A 15494-nucleotide genomic window follows, 5' to 3' on the forward strand; every position below is an offset into this window, starting at 1 on the left:
CATAATAGCAGAGGATGGAAAGGGCATTCCTGCCCTCTCTGTGTATGCTTAAGAAATTCCCTAGAGAATAAAAAGAAATCCATTTTATTTCCCTCAGGGGACACTACATTTTTTTTAATTTCAGGGTGCAGAAAAAGTGATGGCATATGTGCCTGATGCTGTCTGGTATGACTACGAGACTGTAAGTAGCTTTGACTTTTCTTCTACTCTTTAAGACTGTAGCTGCAGCTGCATAGACAAGCTACCTTTCTGGAGAGAGAAACATCCATCTACATGCTGAGGAGTATTTTTGTAGTGTTTTCTGTAATTACATAGCAGAACCTGGGTAAAGTTAACCTAAACCCCTAACATCAGTCATGATGAAATGTGAAAAAATACCTTCATATACTTTATTCAGCAATAAGATAGGCTGACATAGTATCTCATAAATTAATATTGGAGGAACTGATGGACAATGTGAGCTTGGTTAGGAATCAGACTATCTGTTTAAAACTATCAGTTTATATAATATATCAAATAGCCTCAGCATGGCATAAATTTGTTCACAAACCCCCAACTGGTAGCAGAACATGTTATTCTTGATTTTTTTCCTTCTGTTGTTTGATTGCCTGGCTAGACCATAATTCAGCTAATTGGAAAAGGGAGAGAGCTGTGTATCACCACGCACGTAGATAATCAGTGGAGGGCAATATGCTGTCATGCCAATGTGTTTGATTTATCTGCATGCATCAGGGGAGCCAAGTGAGATGGAGGAAGCAAAAAGTCGAGATGGAACTTCCTGGAGACAAAATTGGACTTCACCTTCGAGGAGGCTACATCTTCCCCACACAGCAGCCAAATACAACCACTCTGGCCAGGTATAGCATGGCTGGAGTGTCCTTTCAGAATTCACGTCCTTGCTTAAACCCTTTGAATTTCTTTTCAAAACACACTAACAGCCAGGTGGTCGGCCTCTTTGGTTTGGCCAGGACTGTTGCAGTTTTAGCACCAAAAGTCTCTTCCCTTGGGATGCTTTTCAATTCTGGGCAAACCAGGTCAGTTGATCCCTTTGTCTGCCTTGGCCACACTGTGCATCCATGTTTCTTTACCCTTGACTCACTTGTTCTCATTTCTAGAGAATCTTGACTCTACTCCCTCCCAGAATTTCAACTTCCTATTTCTTTTCTCCCACTAAGATTTCTTTCTTGTGATTCAAAAATCACCTTATGCAAACCTCAAATCTCCAAGTCACTGAATTTTCTTTATACGTAATTGATTCCAAAAAAATAGATTCCATCTGTACTAAAGAGGTGCACATTTATATCTTCATGGCTTTGAGAGTATTAACCTACTTGTCTTTAATAGACTAGGAGCTCTTTGGAAGCCAGAAACCTGTCTTTTCTTTTGAACCTCTCTTACTGCTTTAATTTTCCAAGTTGTAGACTTTTTATGATACTAATGGAAAATATCCCTGAATCCAATGCCAGTTGGCTTCCTTTTTCTAACTGTTCACCTTCAAGCTGTTCTGCACACTGATACCAAATTAATTTTTCCAAAATGAAAATCTCAACTGGTTGCTCCCAGGCTTGAAGTCCAAAGTCTTTCATTAATAGGGTATTCAAAACCAATCACAACCTGGTTTCACGTTACTTTAACAACTCTTATCTCCTGCCACACCTTCATGTACATACAGACCAGCCATGCCAAAAGCTTTCTCTTTCCCAGACATACGTATGTATTTTACTACATTTGGGCTTTTGCACTTATCCTTTCCAACATTCTTTGCCTGGTGTATTCTTAATGATTCAAATGAAACTTTACATTTCAGCAGCAAGAAATCTTTCCTTAATCTTCCAGCAGAGGAAGCACTGCCACTTCCAAGTTTCTGGTCATTTTATATATATATTATATATACACATATTATATATAATATATTATATATATATTATATATAATATATTATATATAATATATAATAATATATTATATTAATACATAATATATATATAAAATATATATAGTATATATTATCTATAGTATATATAATATAGATTATATATAGTATATATAATATATACTATATATACTATAGATTATATATAGTATATATAATATATAGTATATATACTATAGATTATATATAGTATATATAATATAGATTATATATAGTATATATAATATATAAAATATATATAATATAGATTATATAGTATATATTATATATAAAATATATATAATATATGTAATATATAATACATAATATATGATATATAATATATATTATATAAAATATATATAATATATATTATATGATATATATAATATATAATATATAATATATATAATATATAATATATATTATATATAAAATATATATAATATATAATATATATTATATATTATAATAATTATATAATATATAATATATAATAATATATATAATATATAATAATTTTATATTATATATATAAATTTATATATAATATTATATAAATATATATTATATAATATATAATATATATAAATATAATATATATTTATATTATACTTTTGTTTTGTTTTGTTTTTTGCTCCTTAGATGATTTTGTCTTTCTTCCTTAATACTGTTAGTATTTCAATAATAGTTGTATACTCTGTGCTTGAAAATTTTATTATCTGAAATGTTTAGGGGAGTCTAAGTCTATTGTTAGTTAACTTTGCTGACTTTCTTTCATGTTGACTTATTACCTTGTGTGCTTGGTGATCTTATTTTTTTTAAGCTGTGATAATCTTATAAATGTGGGTCTCATTCCTCCAGAGATGATTTGCCTTCTCCTCTGTTTGCAAGCCAAGAATTGCTTCCAACTGGCATTATGTTAGCTTCCTTCAAGGATCCCGGCTTCATGTAGGAATCAGAGGTTCACATTCTCTACCTTGGATCACTAGGCTTAGTAGCCCAATTTTAACCTTGCTATGGGAATTTGCCACACAGAGATTCTAGGTTTTGCTTACTAAGCCCCCTTTTGGTTTTAGCTCAGTGTTTTGTTATCCTGTTATTGTTTTTGTCTCTTGGATATATTTCTTACTTTCTTGCAAATCCAACAATATTTTAACAGGAATATGTGTTGTAATTTAACTAGGATCAGGGACTGTTTTACTGGGTAAGTCTCCAGAAGAATATCCGGTCCACCATATTTCTGGAACTGTGGTTCTGGACTCCTAGAATATCCTAACTTTTGTGCTGTTTTCATTGTTCGCCTTCATTTTTTAATGAATGTGCCTATTTTTTCCTATAATATTTAAGGTCATTCAGATCAGTGGTTGTGATTTATTTTTGTATCTCATTGACTTCTTAGAAATGACTGCTACTCAGTACATGACTATTTAATGAAAGCAGATGATTTTGTTGATAATAAAAACTAACTTTCTTGCATAGTGAAAGGCTGAACTGTGAAAGAATACAATAGAGAATATGAGTCCAGTGACAGAGGAGAAACAAGAAGAGCAGGAAACTGGGAGGTTGCTAGAGCAGTGACAGAATGAGGAGAGACTCCAAATAAAAATTTCTCTCTCTCTCCCCTCTTCCTCTCTGTCCATCTACTTTACCATGTATTTGAGTAATGTTTTGTGTTTCTTATTCTAAATTATAGAGTAGATCATTAGAATGATTTGTTTTTCTTTCAAAACAAACTAATAACCAATAATCAGATAAGTTACTACTAAATAGATGGACCTTATTATATGTTGTTGCTTTCTGAGTATAAATGGTCCTTAGGCAGGTGAAAATGTATCTTCCTCACAGCACTGGACACTTCTACTGAGGGCATCATTGCTAAAGTGATATAACTGAACCAGTTATTGCCCAAGATTTTTTTCTCTTCTCATACTCTGTATTCTAAGTAGTAGTTGCAGAAGCAGCTTTTATTTGAGCTATTGCAGTGCCTCTGGTGCTTAAATTCTTGCCTCTAACATAGATGTTATTGTTAATGTTTGGGGTATTTCTATCTCTTGTGACACTGTTGATATTAAAGATAGGGGTGCCTGTCAATTTTGTGTTTGTGCCTGAAGAAAAGCAGAACCATCTGCTGCTAGTAACTTTTCCAATTTGAAATTTGATGGAAATATTCTCAGCTCAGCTGGCAAAATTGTCTGACTCCTGTCTTTGTCTCTTGAATCTTGTTCCCCACAGTCGAAAGAACCCTCTTGGTCTTATCATTGCCCTAGATGAGAACAAAGAAGCAAAAGGAGAACTTTTCTGGGATGATGGGGAAACGAAGGGTGAGCGCTTATACGATAATGTTGCTGTTTCCCAACCTGCACCTGTGACTTATGGTCCTTCACTCCTGCTGGTCATTCAGCTGTGGGAGAAATCTCAGCAGGCACAGTAGCAAGAGTCACTTAAGTATTTTGTTTCTGGTTGCACCATTCAGAGGTAGTGGTACATGACCTACAAAGGAAAGAAAAATACATTTCTATCTCTGGCAATTCTCTTATTGGACAGTGATATTTATAATAGGCTCTCTTTTATTTGTTTGTTTGTTTGTTTATTTATTTATTTATTTATTTATTTATTTATTTATTTATTGAGGTGGAGTTTTGCTCTTGTTGCCCAGGCTGGAGTGCAGTGGCACGATCTCGGCTCACTGCAACCTCTGCCTCCCAGGCTCAAGTGATTCTTCTGCCTCAGCCTCCCACATAGGACTACAGGTGCCTACCACCATGCCTGGCTAATTTTTTGTATGTTTAGTAGAGATGAGGTTTCACCATGTTAGCCAGGATGATCTCGATCTCCTAACTTTGTGATCCGCCCATCTCGGCCTTCCAAAGTGCTGGGATTACAGGCATGAGCCACCACGCTTGGCCAATAGGCTCTCTTTTTATTGTCAATGGGTACTTAGAAGAGATGGTTTCAAGACTCTTCCTGTAACCCAATGTTAATGTCTTCCTCCTGAAATACTTATGAGCAAATGTTGATGATATAGAAATCATGCCCCTGCCAGTGAGGCAGTGAGAATATACTTTTTAGCATATTTGTGGATCCAGTATACTAACAATTCCTGTGCTTCAAGTTTAGGAAATAGATTCCCTTGAGGCATATGCCTTGGAAGCCCTTGGAAGGGAAACTTTGCAATGTTCCAGTAGGAAAGAGAAGGAAAAACAATGGCTTGGCCTTGGAGACTCTTGTCCATCTAATCCAATATGTAGATTTAAATATTTATTTTTTAATTGCAAAATATTTAATTGGCAAATAAAGATGAAATATATTCAAAGTGGACAATGTGAGGATTTAATATATATATAGGCATAGTATAATGATTACCACAGCTATTTTAAGGAACAGATCCATCACCACCCATACTGTAGACTGGATCCCCAGAACCTATTCATCTAATAACTAAAAGTTTGTACCCTTGACCATCATCTCCCCAGTTTCCACACCTGCAGGCTCTAAGAACAACAGTTATACTGTCTGCTTCTAGGAGCTCAACTTTTTTAGGTTTCACATATAAGTGAGACCATGCAGTACTTGACTTTCTGTCTCTGGCTTATTTCACTTAGTATAATGTCCTCTAGATTCATCCATGCTGTTGCAAATGGCAGAATTTTCTTCTTTTTATGTCTGAATAATATTCTATTGTATATATATACCACAATTTCTTTATTCATTCATCCATTGATGGACACTTAGGTTATTTTCATATCTTTGCTACTGTGCAGAAGTAAAATTAAAAACTTAAATGTAAGGGTTGAAATTGTAAAGCTCCTAGAAGAACACAGGAAAAAACCTCCTTGACATTAGTCTTGGCAGTGACTTTTTGGATATGATACCAAAAGCAAAGGCAAAATAGCAAATAATAGCAAATAATAAACAAGCATGACTACATCAAACTAAAAGGCTTCTGCACAGGAAAATAAATAATCAACAAAGTGAAAAGGCAAACTACAGAATGGATAAAAATGTTTGCAAACCATGTATCTCAGAAGAGATTAATATAAAAAAATAAGGAACTCATGCAACTCAGTAGCAAAAGATCAAATGACCCAATTAAAAAGTGGGTGAAGGACCTGAACAGATGTTTTTCCAAGGAAGACATACAAGTGGCTAACTGGCATGTGAAAAGATGCTCAACATCAGTAAATGACACAGGTATGCAAATCAAAAATTACAGTAAGATATCACCTCACACCTGTTAGCATGGAAATCATAAAAAAGATAAGAGATAAGTGCTGGCGAGGATGTGGAGAAAATGGAATTTTTGTAGACTGTTGGTGGGAATGTAAATTGTTACAACCGTTATGGAAAATAGTATGCAGTTTCCTCAAAAAATTAACAGAGCTTCCATACAATCCCATGAAATCCCACTTCTGGGTGTATATCCAGAGGACATGAAACCAGTATCTTTAAGAGATACAGTCACTCCCATGTTCATTACAGCATTATGTGCAACAACCAAGATATAGAAACAATCTAATTATACATTGATGAATGAATGAATAATGAAATGTGATACACATATACAATTGAAAATTATTCATCCATAAGGAAAAGGAAAACTGCCATGTGTGACCTCAAGGCATAGCTGAAAGGAGTGGTAGGGTGAAATCTGTTCTTCTGTGGTGGGCAAGCCAGAATCTGACTTGTCTTTCTCTCACTTTCAGATACTGTGGCCAATAAAGTGCATCTTTTATGTGAGTTTTCTGTCACTCAAGTGAGTAGCATATTTTTATGAATCTTAGGTGTGGGCTTTGGACTGACCATTAGCACATCTGTGCTTGTGTATATTGTATATGTGTGATTATATTTGCAACTTTATATGCATTATTGGCAATAAGTGAGCACATTTCTATTTATGATTTCATCGATGTTTTCAAAAGGAGGCATTAATATAGCAAGTAGTGTTTCTGAACACAGTTTTTAAATGTCTGTGTGTTTTTATGATTGTTTTAAATTAGAGGATTATCCAAATAATTTTGTACTTCTTGAGCACACACTAGTAGAGAAAGCAGAGAGGCATTCATGGCAGTGGGGGTTATCTGGTCTGGAATGGCATATTTGAGTGACTTGAGAATCTGTGTGTTACAGGCATACCTTTATGCATAATTGGACTTAATTGTTTTGCAGAACCGCTTGGAGGTGAATATTTCACAATCAACCTACAAGGACCCCAATAATTTAGCATTTAATGAGATTAAAATTCTTGGGACGGAGGAACCTAGCAATGTTACGGTGAAACACAATGGTGTCCCAAGTCAGACTTCTCCTACAGTCACTTATGATTCTAACCTGAAGGTAAAAACCCATTTTGTTGAGATGGTACATTGAGGATTCTCCACAGCATCGTGATGTTCCTTCTTGCCAAGTTTGCATGGGTCCCTGAAGGACCAAGGCACTTTTGAGGCCTGTTTTGTGGAAGTGAGAGGGCTGGGGAAAAAAATGAGGTGGCCAGAGCTAGAATGAGTTGGGTGTTTTTCTTCTTATTCCCTTCTCTGCCTATCAGTGTTCCCGTCTTTCTAGCTGGTTTCACTTGCTTTTCCCAAAAATAGAATAATTATGATGAGGCACAGGAACAGCAAAGTTGGAAAGTGGGGAATAGCCTGACATTATTAGACTGTGAATTTTGTATGACTAGCACAAATAAGATTTGGTATTTGAAAAAGGCAGCTTGGATAGGAAACTTGTGGTCAGGTTTTGGAGGGTCTTGGATACCAACTTGATTTAATTCTCAAGCAGTCTCATATTGATCCTTGAATGAAGGCTGTGCTACTGTGTGTGAGCATTGTTGGGAGTGGGAGTGGGGGCTGGGGATTAGTAGAACAGGGAAGTACAAGATGGTTTAGATTGAGAGGAGACTAGGAGAAGGATGATAATCTTTAGAATGTGATTTTTATACTCCAGACAAGTGAAAACTTTAACTTGGGAAGTGTTGTTTAAAGAAGTGTCAAGATAAGAAAAACATATAGAAAAATATTAAATATTTGAACTAATGGTATTCCAGGAAGGTTTCAAAATTGGAGTCTTTGGCCTTAGAGAAATGAACATGCTGGGATGTTAGAAATAGAAAGAAATATAATGTTTTTTTCAACTTTTCAATTTTGCCGTTGCTAAAATTGAAACCCAAAGAAATGAAACGGAATACCTGACTTACCCTGATGTGATTATTATGCACTGTATGCCTGAATCAACATATTTCATATAACCCATAAATATGCATACCTACTATATACCCATTAAAATTAAAAATTAAGAAAAGAAATCATTTGTCCAACATTCTACAGAAATGTGGGCATGATAACCAGGTCATATGATTCTTATTGCTGTGTTCTTGCTACCACTCCACGCCAATGGGTGATACTGGTTTGGGGATTGGAGAGCAAGAGGATCAGCTCACTTTAGGATGACATCATGTGTCATCTCACAGCGGGCTAAGAGGAGTCAGGGTAGAAAAGAATAAGGGGTGATCACAACAGGTTTTATTTGACCTAACTGTTTTCATTATGCTATGTACAAGATTGTGCTAGAGGGGAGACATTTGACCTGTTGCTGCTCAATAGATTCTCCCAATGTGCCGTTCTCTTCTTATAAGCTAAAGTCATATGTTGCTTGGATGGTTGAAAGTCTGGTCTAATTTCTATTTTTTTTATTAAAAAAAAAAACCTCAGGTCTTGCAAAGCCTGTCTCCTAAAGATGAATTTCCTTGTGATTTCCACATTCCTACAGGTTGCCATTATCACAGATATCGATCTTCTCCTGGGAGAAGCATACACAGTGGAGTGGGGCATAAAGATAAGGGATGAAGAAAAAATAGACTGTTACCCTGATGAGAATGGTGCTTCTGCAGAAAACTGCACTGCCCGTGGCTGTATCTGGGAGGTAACCATGCTGATGGGGTTCATGTGCATGAGAATCTCCACACCTAATCTGTAGTTTCTTAAGCATAGCAGTGGCACTTACATAACTACTTAAAATCCATAGAAAGGACTTCCTAAGGGACAGGATCTGGATGTGACAAGTAGGTGGGGACATGTGCGAAACTTTTTAAAATGAATATTTTGCTTGGAGACAAGGAATTGAAATTTATGTTATTGCCAAGTGATAAGTGATGGGCTAGTTTTATCATCATATAAAATGACTTTACTAACCCTGTTTAGGTTAGAGAACTTTAAGACCACATGCTGTGCTGATCTATGACTTTGGCCTTACTTTTCAGGCATCCAATTCTTCTGGAGTCCCTTTTTGCTATTTTGTCAACGACCTATACTCTGTCAGTGATGTTCAGTATAACTCCCATGGGGCCACAGCTGACATCTCCTTAAAGTCTTCCGTTTATGCCAATGCCTTCCCCTCCACACCCGTGAACCCCCTTCGCCTGGATGTCACTTACCATAAGAATGAAATGCTGCAGTTCAAGGTAAACACAGTACATGTATCAGGTAGTGATTAGAGCCTTTTCAGTTCCATTACCTTTTATTGGTCTGGGTCACAGAACCCTAAAATAAGTTAATCATGCTACAATAGACTATATCATTATCCAGAGAGCATTGAGAAATCATTGAGGGAACAATGAGACCTGCCCTAATTTTCATGTGGAAAAGATTACTGTGGCTACTGTTAGGAAAATGGTTGGGAGAGCAAGAGTGGGTATGGAGAGACAACTTGGGAGGCTATCAGTTAGGCAGGTCAGTTGAGGGATTAGGTTTGGACTAGACAGTGGAATGCAGGTGGAGAACAGTGGACCTGTCTGAGGTTGAGAAAGTTGGGTTACAGGATCTAGTGCTCGATTGCAAGCAGGTGACAATGGAGAGGGAAAATCAAGAATGATGACCGTGTTGGTATCTTGCATCTTAATATGGATGGTGCTGACATTAACTCGAATAGGAATACTGTAAAAGTTTGTGTTTGATTAATGTAAGATGATATGTTCAGTTTGGGATGCTGAATTTGAGATTTCTGTAAAATGGCCATCAATGTGCAGTAATTTCATTCCTTTCCAAGATTTAATTGCATTTAAGGACTAGGGATGGACTAGCTGTTATGTCTATTTTTCTATTAAACTAAGCTTCTCAAGGACAGGAATGTGCCGTTTCCTGTTTGTGCTTCTGAAATCTACAGAGCCTGGCAGATAGTTAGCGCTGTAATGTTATTGACGGAGTAAGTGAAAGTGGTCAGGACATTGTCACATTGCCTGAAAGGTTCTTTACAATCTGACATCAACCCGAATTCTGAGTTCTTGTTCATCCTCTAATGCAGGGAAGAATCTCTTGTATGTTTGTACCCTCCTTGTAACACTAGCCTGTTTTAGGCACCTAATGGGTTTGAAGTGAATGAACTTCCCTGGAGTTCTACCCTTAACCATTGCCTACTCTACCTCTTGACCGTAGAGTAGCTCTTTCCAAAATATTTGCCTCCTTCTGGCCCACTTTAATTCTCTCTGCCTTCGTGGTTGTTATTCTTCACCAGAATGACTTGATCTCCTTTCTTTGTTTGGTTAATGACTACCAAGCTTTTAATACTCCAGACTGTATTTCTCCCGTGAGACCATCTCAGTCTCCCAGAAACAATGTTAGGCATTTCCTTCCCTAGAATCTCACTGCACTTCTACATAGCTCTCCCTTAGCACACATCACCCAGGTGTTGTGAGCTGCTCTCTTTGACTTCTTATTTGCATGTGAATTTTGTAAAACCATAACACTGCCTTATTGAGCTGACATCCCTAGTGTCTTGTGCAGTGTCAGGCAGGGATGTAGTAGGTACTCATGAATCAGTTTAGATACCACTTTCAGCAAGGACATTCTGATTATTTTAATCAAATAGAATTCATTTTGGGGAGACAGGTTTTTTTTGAACTCATAATGATTTTAAGATATTTATATATACTCATATACCCACAGAAAATAACAAGTAACATATTCATAAATACCACACTGATTCCAGAATGATTTTCCAAGTCAGCAGCAATGTCCCATTGAATGTATTAATGTAATAGAGGCCTTAATAATGAGAAATCACAGAAAAATGTTAAATCTGACATTGTTATCTGATATATTAATTAAATCTCAGATATCATAAAGAAGATAGAAACATAGCATCTGAACTTTCTGTCCAAAAATCAAAAAGGTTCTGCTAAGGGTATAGGTTTCAAGAGTAGTATTCTTGCCTAAAATTGATTTCCTCTGGCCTAGATTTATGATCCCAACAACAATCGGTATGAAGTTCCAGTCCCTCTGAACATACCCAGCGTGCCATCCAGCACCCCTGAGGGTCAACTCTATGACGTCCTCATTAAGAAGAATCCATTTGGGATTGAAATTCGCCGGAAGAGTACAGGCACTATAATGTGAGTGGCTTCTAGTGTGACTCAGAGTTGATGGCTACCTGCGCCTTCGCTGCCAGGTCCATTGTCCTTGGATGTATCCTGGTTCAAAACATCACATTGTCCACTTCCAGATCCATGGATGAGTTGTTTCCTTCAGACCTGTTCTTACAGGAAATCTTTAGCATTCTGGAAATAATTACTGAGGCAGTTGAGCGTGCCTGAGGATTCATCCAACAAATGTTTATGGGGTGCCTTCTCTAGATTAGGTGCTGCTCCTTATAGACAGCTGAGGTTTCTCTTCTCATGACAACAAATAATAAGTAAATATCACTTTGAGTGCTATGTAGAAAATGGACAGAGGGGTGCAAGGGTGGAAGGCAGTGCTGGTGTGGAGTGGTCCCAGCTGTGATGGTGAGGAGTGCTTGGATTTGCATTGTGGAGGACCACTGAAAGGAGGCAGTGACAGAGGGAAACAGAAGAATGATGAAGAACTCCTGGGCTTTTAGTGAGGATATCTATGATATTTTAATCAAATTGAGTTTCTGTTTTGTTTGGGAGATGAACAGCTTCTGGGTAGGAATCAAGTGTTCAGTTGTCCTTGAAAAGTCAGCTGCTGGAAGCAGAGAGAAAAGCCCATTTTCTGTTTCAAATCTGCCTTTTTGTGTTTCAGTTGGGACTCTCAGCTCCTTGGCTTCACCTTCAGTGACATGTTTATCCGCATCTCCACCCGCCTTCCCTCCAAGTACCTCTACGGCTTTGGGGAAACTGAGCACAGGTCCTACAGGAGAGACTTGGAGTGGCACACTTGGGGGATGTTCTCCCGAGACCAGCCCCCAGGGGTAAGGACAGAGCATTTGGGATCTGTGTCTCTGCTTCTCTCCACCCACACGGCTCAGGCTTTGGGCTTCATCTTCCCAAACTCCACTTGGTCATCACATTCTGCTTTTAGGCAAGTGGGCCAATTCTCAGGCTCCTTTGTTTCATGTGTTTAGTTTATGTGTCTAGTTTCATGGAGAAAACTAGAGCCATGTTAGCAAGCACATTTTTGTTGAGTTTCTTTCTCAGGCATAATATCTTTTAAACTCCTACTGCTTCTTCCCATGACTCTCCAGTACAAGAAGAATTCCTATGGTGTCCACCCGTACTACATGGGGCTGGAGGAGGACGGCAGTGCTCATGGAGTGCTCCTGCTGAACAGCAATGCCATGGGTAAGGCCGTCAGCGCCTCCCTTATTTTGGGGGGTACAAGTGATACCTGAGTCAATTTATAATGTGTTTAGCCTAACTGTTCCTTGAAGTCAAAATCTTCATTTTACAGGCACTGCTGTTTATTTTTTCTTTGTGTTTAGCCTTTCTGTTCATTTCAGTCTAATATCATGTGATAAGAAGATTTAACCCAACTCTCATTTTGATAAAAATCACATAAGAAGGGATAGTAACACCACATGGGTCCCAAATATCCTGGAGGGCAGCTCGTGAGAGCCAGTTATACAATTTAAATTAGGTTAAAACTATGGGTCAGAGAAGTTAGTCTGGGGGTATTGAAGGTGTATGGTATTTTGGAAAATGACCTATCGGGTACTCTGCTCACTGGCTGAGTGAGGGATCCATACCCCAAACCTCAGCATCATGCAATATTCCCATGTAAGGAACCTGAACATGTATCTCTTTATCTAACATACAACTTGAAATGTAAAAAATAATAATTTTATAAGAGTAGAATGACAAAATATAGGAAAGTACCCTAAAGAGAATCAAACCCAGGAATGGGAGCTGTAGACTTCCACTGATCTTCTTCAGTTCTGTGAGTATGATAGAAAATGCCTGCTTTTACCACTCTATGATAGGGAGGGTGCAGGCAGATGGAGAATGTGTGGATTTCAGGGGTGATTCGTGACATGGAAGGTTTCCATCTGGCTTGGCATTTTTCTTCATTTTCAGATGTGACATTCCAGCCCCTGCCTGCCTTGACATACCGCACCACAGGGGGAGTTCTGGACTTTTATGTGTTCTTGGGGCCGACTCCAGAGCTTGTCACCCAGCAGTACACTGAGGTAGGGGGAAATCCAATTGTTTATCAAGTAGTTATACAGCACATTCTGGGTGCCAGAGTCCACATTGATTAGTATAACTCTCAGTTGATAACTAGAAATATTGGTCTTTCTTGGAGAGAGATTATAGAATGAGAAAAAATAAATACATTCTAATTATCATTAAATTTATAGCTTCTGTAAGCATTGCAGAATAGCAGAAGTTATAGTGGTACTAGTGGTGGTGCTGGTAGTGATAGTAGTGTGATGTTGGTGGTATTTGTGGTTATATGGTGATGATGGCAGTAGGGGCTGACGGTGGTGATAGTGATGTGGGAATGGTGATAATGAAGTTGGTGTTGGTGATGGTGATGATAGTGGTAGGGGTGTTGGTAATGGGTGTGTTGGTGATGATGACGGTGATGGTGGTGATGGTGACAAGGGTGGGGCTGACGATGGTGTTTGTGGTAGTGATGGTGATGATGATGGTGGTGTTGGTTATGATGGTGGTGGTAGTGGTTGTGATAGTGGTGGTGATAGTGAGGTGGTGTGAGGAGTGTGATGTTGGTGATAGTGGTGGTGGTGATAGTGGTGATGGTGGGGATGGTGGTTGGGGTGGTGGTGGGGGTGGTAGTGGGGGGTGGTGGTGATGGTAGTGAAGGGTAATGATAATGGTAATGATGGTGGAGGGGCACGATCGTGGTACTGGGGGTGATGGTGAAAATAGTGATGATGGTGGTGGTGATGATGGTGATGGTGATGATGGTGATGGTGACCATGGTGGTTGTGGCAGCAACAACAGACACTTATATACTAGCAAGTGCGCATCACTGATTTATCACTTGCTGCATGTTAGAGCACTTCACACATATTAAGTCATTCATGCCTCACAGAAACACTATCAGGCAGATGCTATTATTATCCATTATTTACAGATGAAGAAACTGAAGCACTAAGAGATTACTTAATTTTTGCCCAAGGTCACACAGCTAGCAGGATTGGAGCCTGTATACTAAGCCAGGCATTTGTCTCTGATTCTGGGCTTCTTAACCAGTTACCTACAGTGTCTCTAGGAATAGCGTAACATCAGATTTTCCATAATTTTTAAGAAGGAGCTCAAGTCTAGCAGAAAGCTTTCTCTAAGTATCCTAGTGGCTCTATATCCTCTCAGTTTTGGTCTGGATTTCAGTTAGTTAGTTCACTATCTTGGGGCACAGAAAAATATTCTTATTACTTGATGTAAAACTTCAATGTGGTGCCTCTGTTCTGACGACTAATATTTTCTGTCTATTTTCTAGTTGATTGGCCGTCCTGTGATGGTACCTTACTGGTCTTTGGGGTTCCAGCTGTGTCGCTATGGCTACCAGAACGACTCTGAGATCGCCAGCTTGTATGATGAGATGGTGGCTGCCCAGATCCCTTATGTAAGTTCTCAGTCATGGCTCTGGAGTTTCAAAACTAAGCCAGGTGCCTCTGTGTCTGGGTTCATTTGTCTAATGTTTGTGGGATTCCATAAAGACATAATGTTCTTTTTCAGACAATATCACAGTTAGCCTCACCCCAGCACAGTAATATAGGTAAGGGCACTTGTTTCCATCTTCCAGAGATGACAGCTCAAGACTCACCATGACTCGCCAGAGTGGGAGATAGGCTGGCTCCAGGGCTCTTTCTGCTCTCCCATGCTTCCTTCCATTTCTTTCACTTGACTTCAAAACATGGAGTCAAAAATGTCCTTGGTTTTATAAGAATAAATAATATCCCACAGTTCTTTTACTTAATTCTTGAAAAGACTAACCACAAATCAATCAGACAATTGTATATGTGAATACAACCTCAGTTCCTGCATCAGCTCTGAGCTAATAACTGATGGATTAAACAGATCCTGGGATGGGTTTCCAGAGGACACACATATGAAAATAAACCTTATCCTTCAGTGGAGGATGGGAGGGGACCCAGTCATCAGAGAATTGATCCCATGAACCATCACATATTTAATTTTATCCCACTTTTCTATTGGTAACAATTGTTCCATTAGTGGAATGTAGTGTTTCCATTAGTGGATAGTGAAATGCAATATTACAGTCTCAGGAAGAATGTTGTGTATGATTACACTCAAGATTCAGTATTCCAAAGCAACTATACATCTTTGCTTTGTTTTGTGGTAGATCTACTATTAGTCCTGGATAATTAA

General features: G+C 38.2%; 1 protein-coding gene across 1 annotated transcript in view; it reads left to right on the forward strand.

Annotated features, from left to right (window-relative positions):
• The window catches only part of MGAM (maltase-glucoamylase), a 152343-nt gene that overhangs the window by 37178 nt on the left and 99671 nt on the right, over window positions 1–15494 (forward strand). The window contains exons 19-30 of the mRNA XM_063708809.1: window positions 125–181; window positions 733–857; window positions 4148–4236; window positions 6619–6668; window positions 7082–7249; window positions 8678–8830; window positions 9168–9368; window positions 11140–11294; window positions 11944–12112; window positions 12386–12482; window positions 13215–13327; window positions 14602–14727. Of these exons, the coding sequence (XP_063564879.1) occupies window positions 125–181; window positions 733–857; window positions 4148–4236; window positions 6619–6668; window positions 7082–7249; window positions 8678–8830; window positions 9168–9368; window positions 11140–11294; window positions 11944–12112; window positions 12386–12482; window positions 13215–13327; window positions 14602–14727 (1503 nt within the window). The remainder of the gene's footprint in view (window positions 1–124; window positions 182–732; window positions 858–4147; window positions 4237–6618; window positions 6669–7081; window positions 7250–8677; window positions 8831–9167; window positions 9369–11139; window positions 11295–11943; window positions 12113–12385; window positions 12483–13214; window positions 13328–14601; window positions 14728–15494) is intronic.

The sequence above is a fragment of the Gorilla gorilla genome, chromosome 6, assembly GCF_029281585.2.
Source record: "Gorilla gorilla gorilla isolate KB3781 chromosome 6, NHGRI_mGorGor1-v2.1_pri, whole genome shotgun sequence".
Lineage (NCBI taxonomy): Eukaryota > Metazoa > Chordata > Mammalia > Primates > Hominidae > Gorilla > Gorilla gorilla.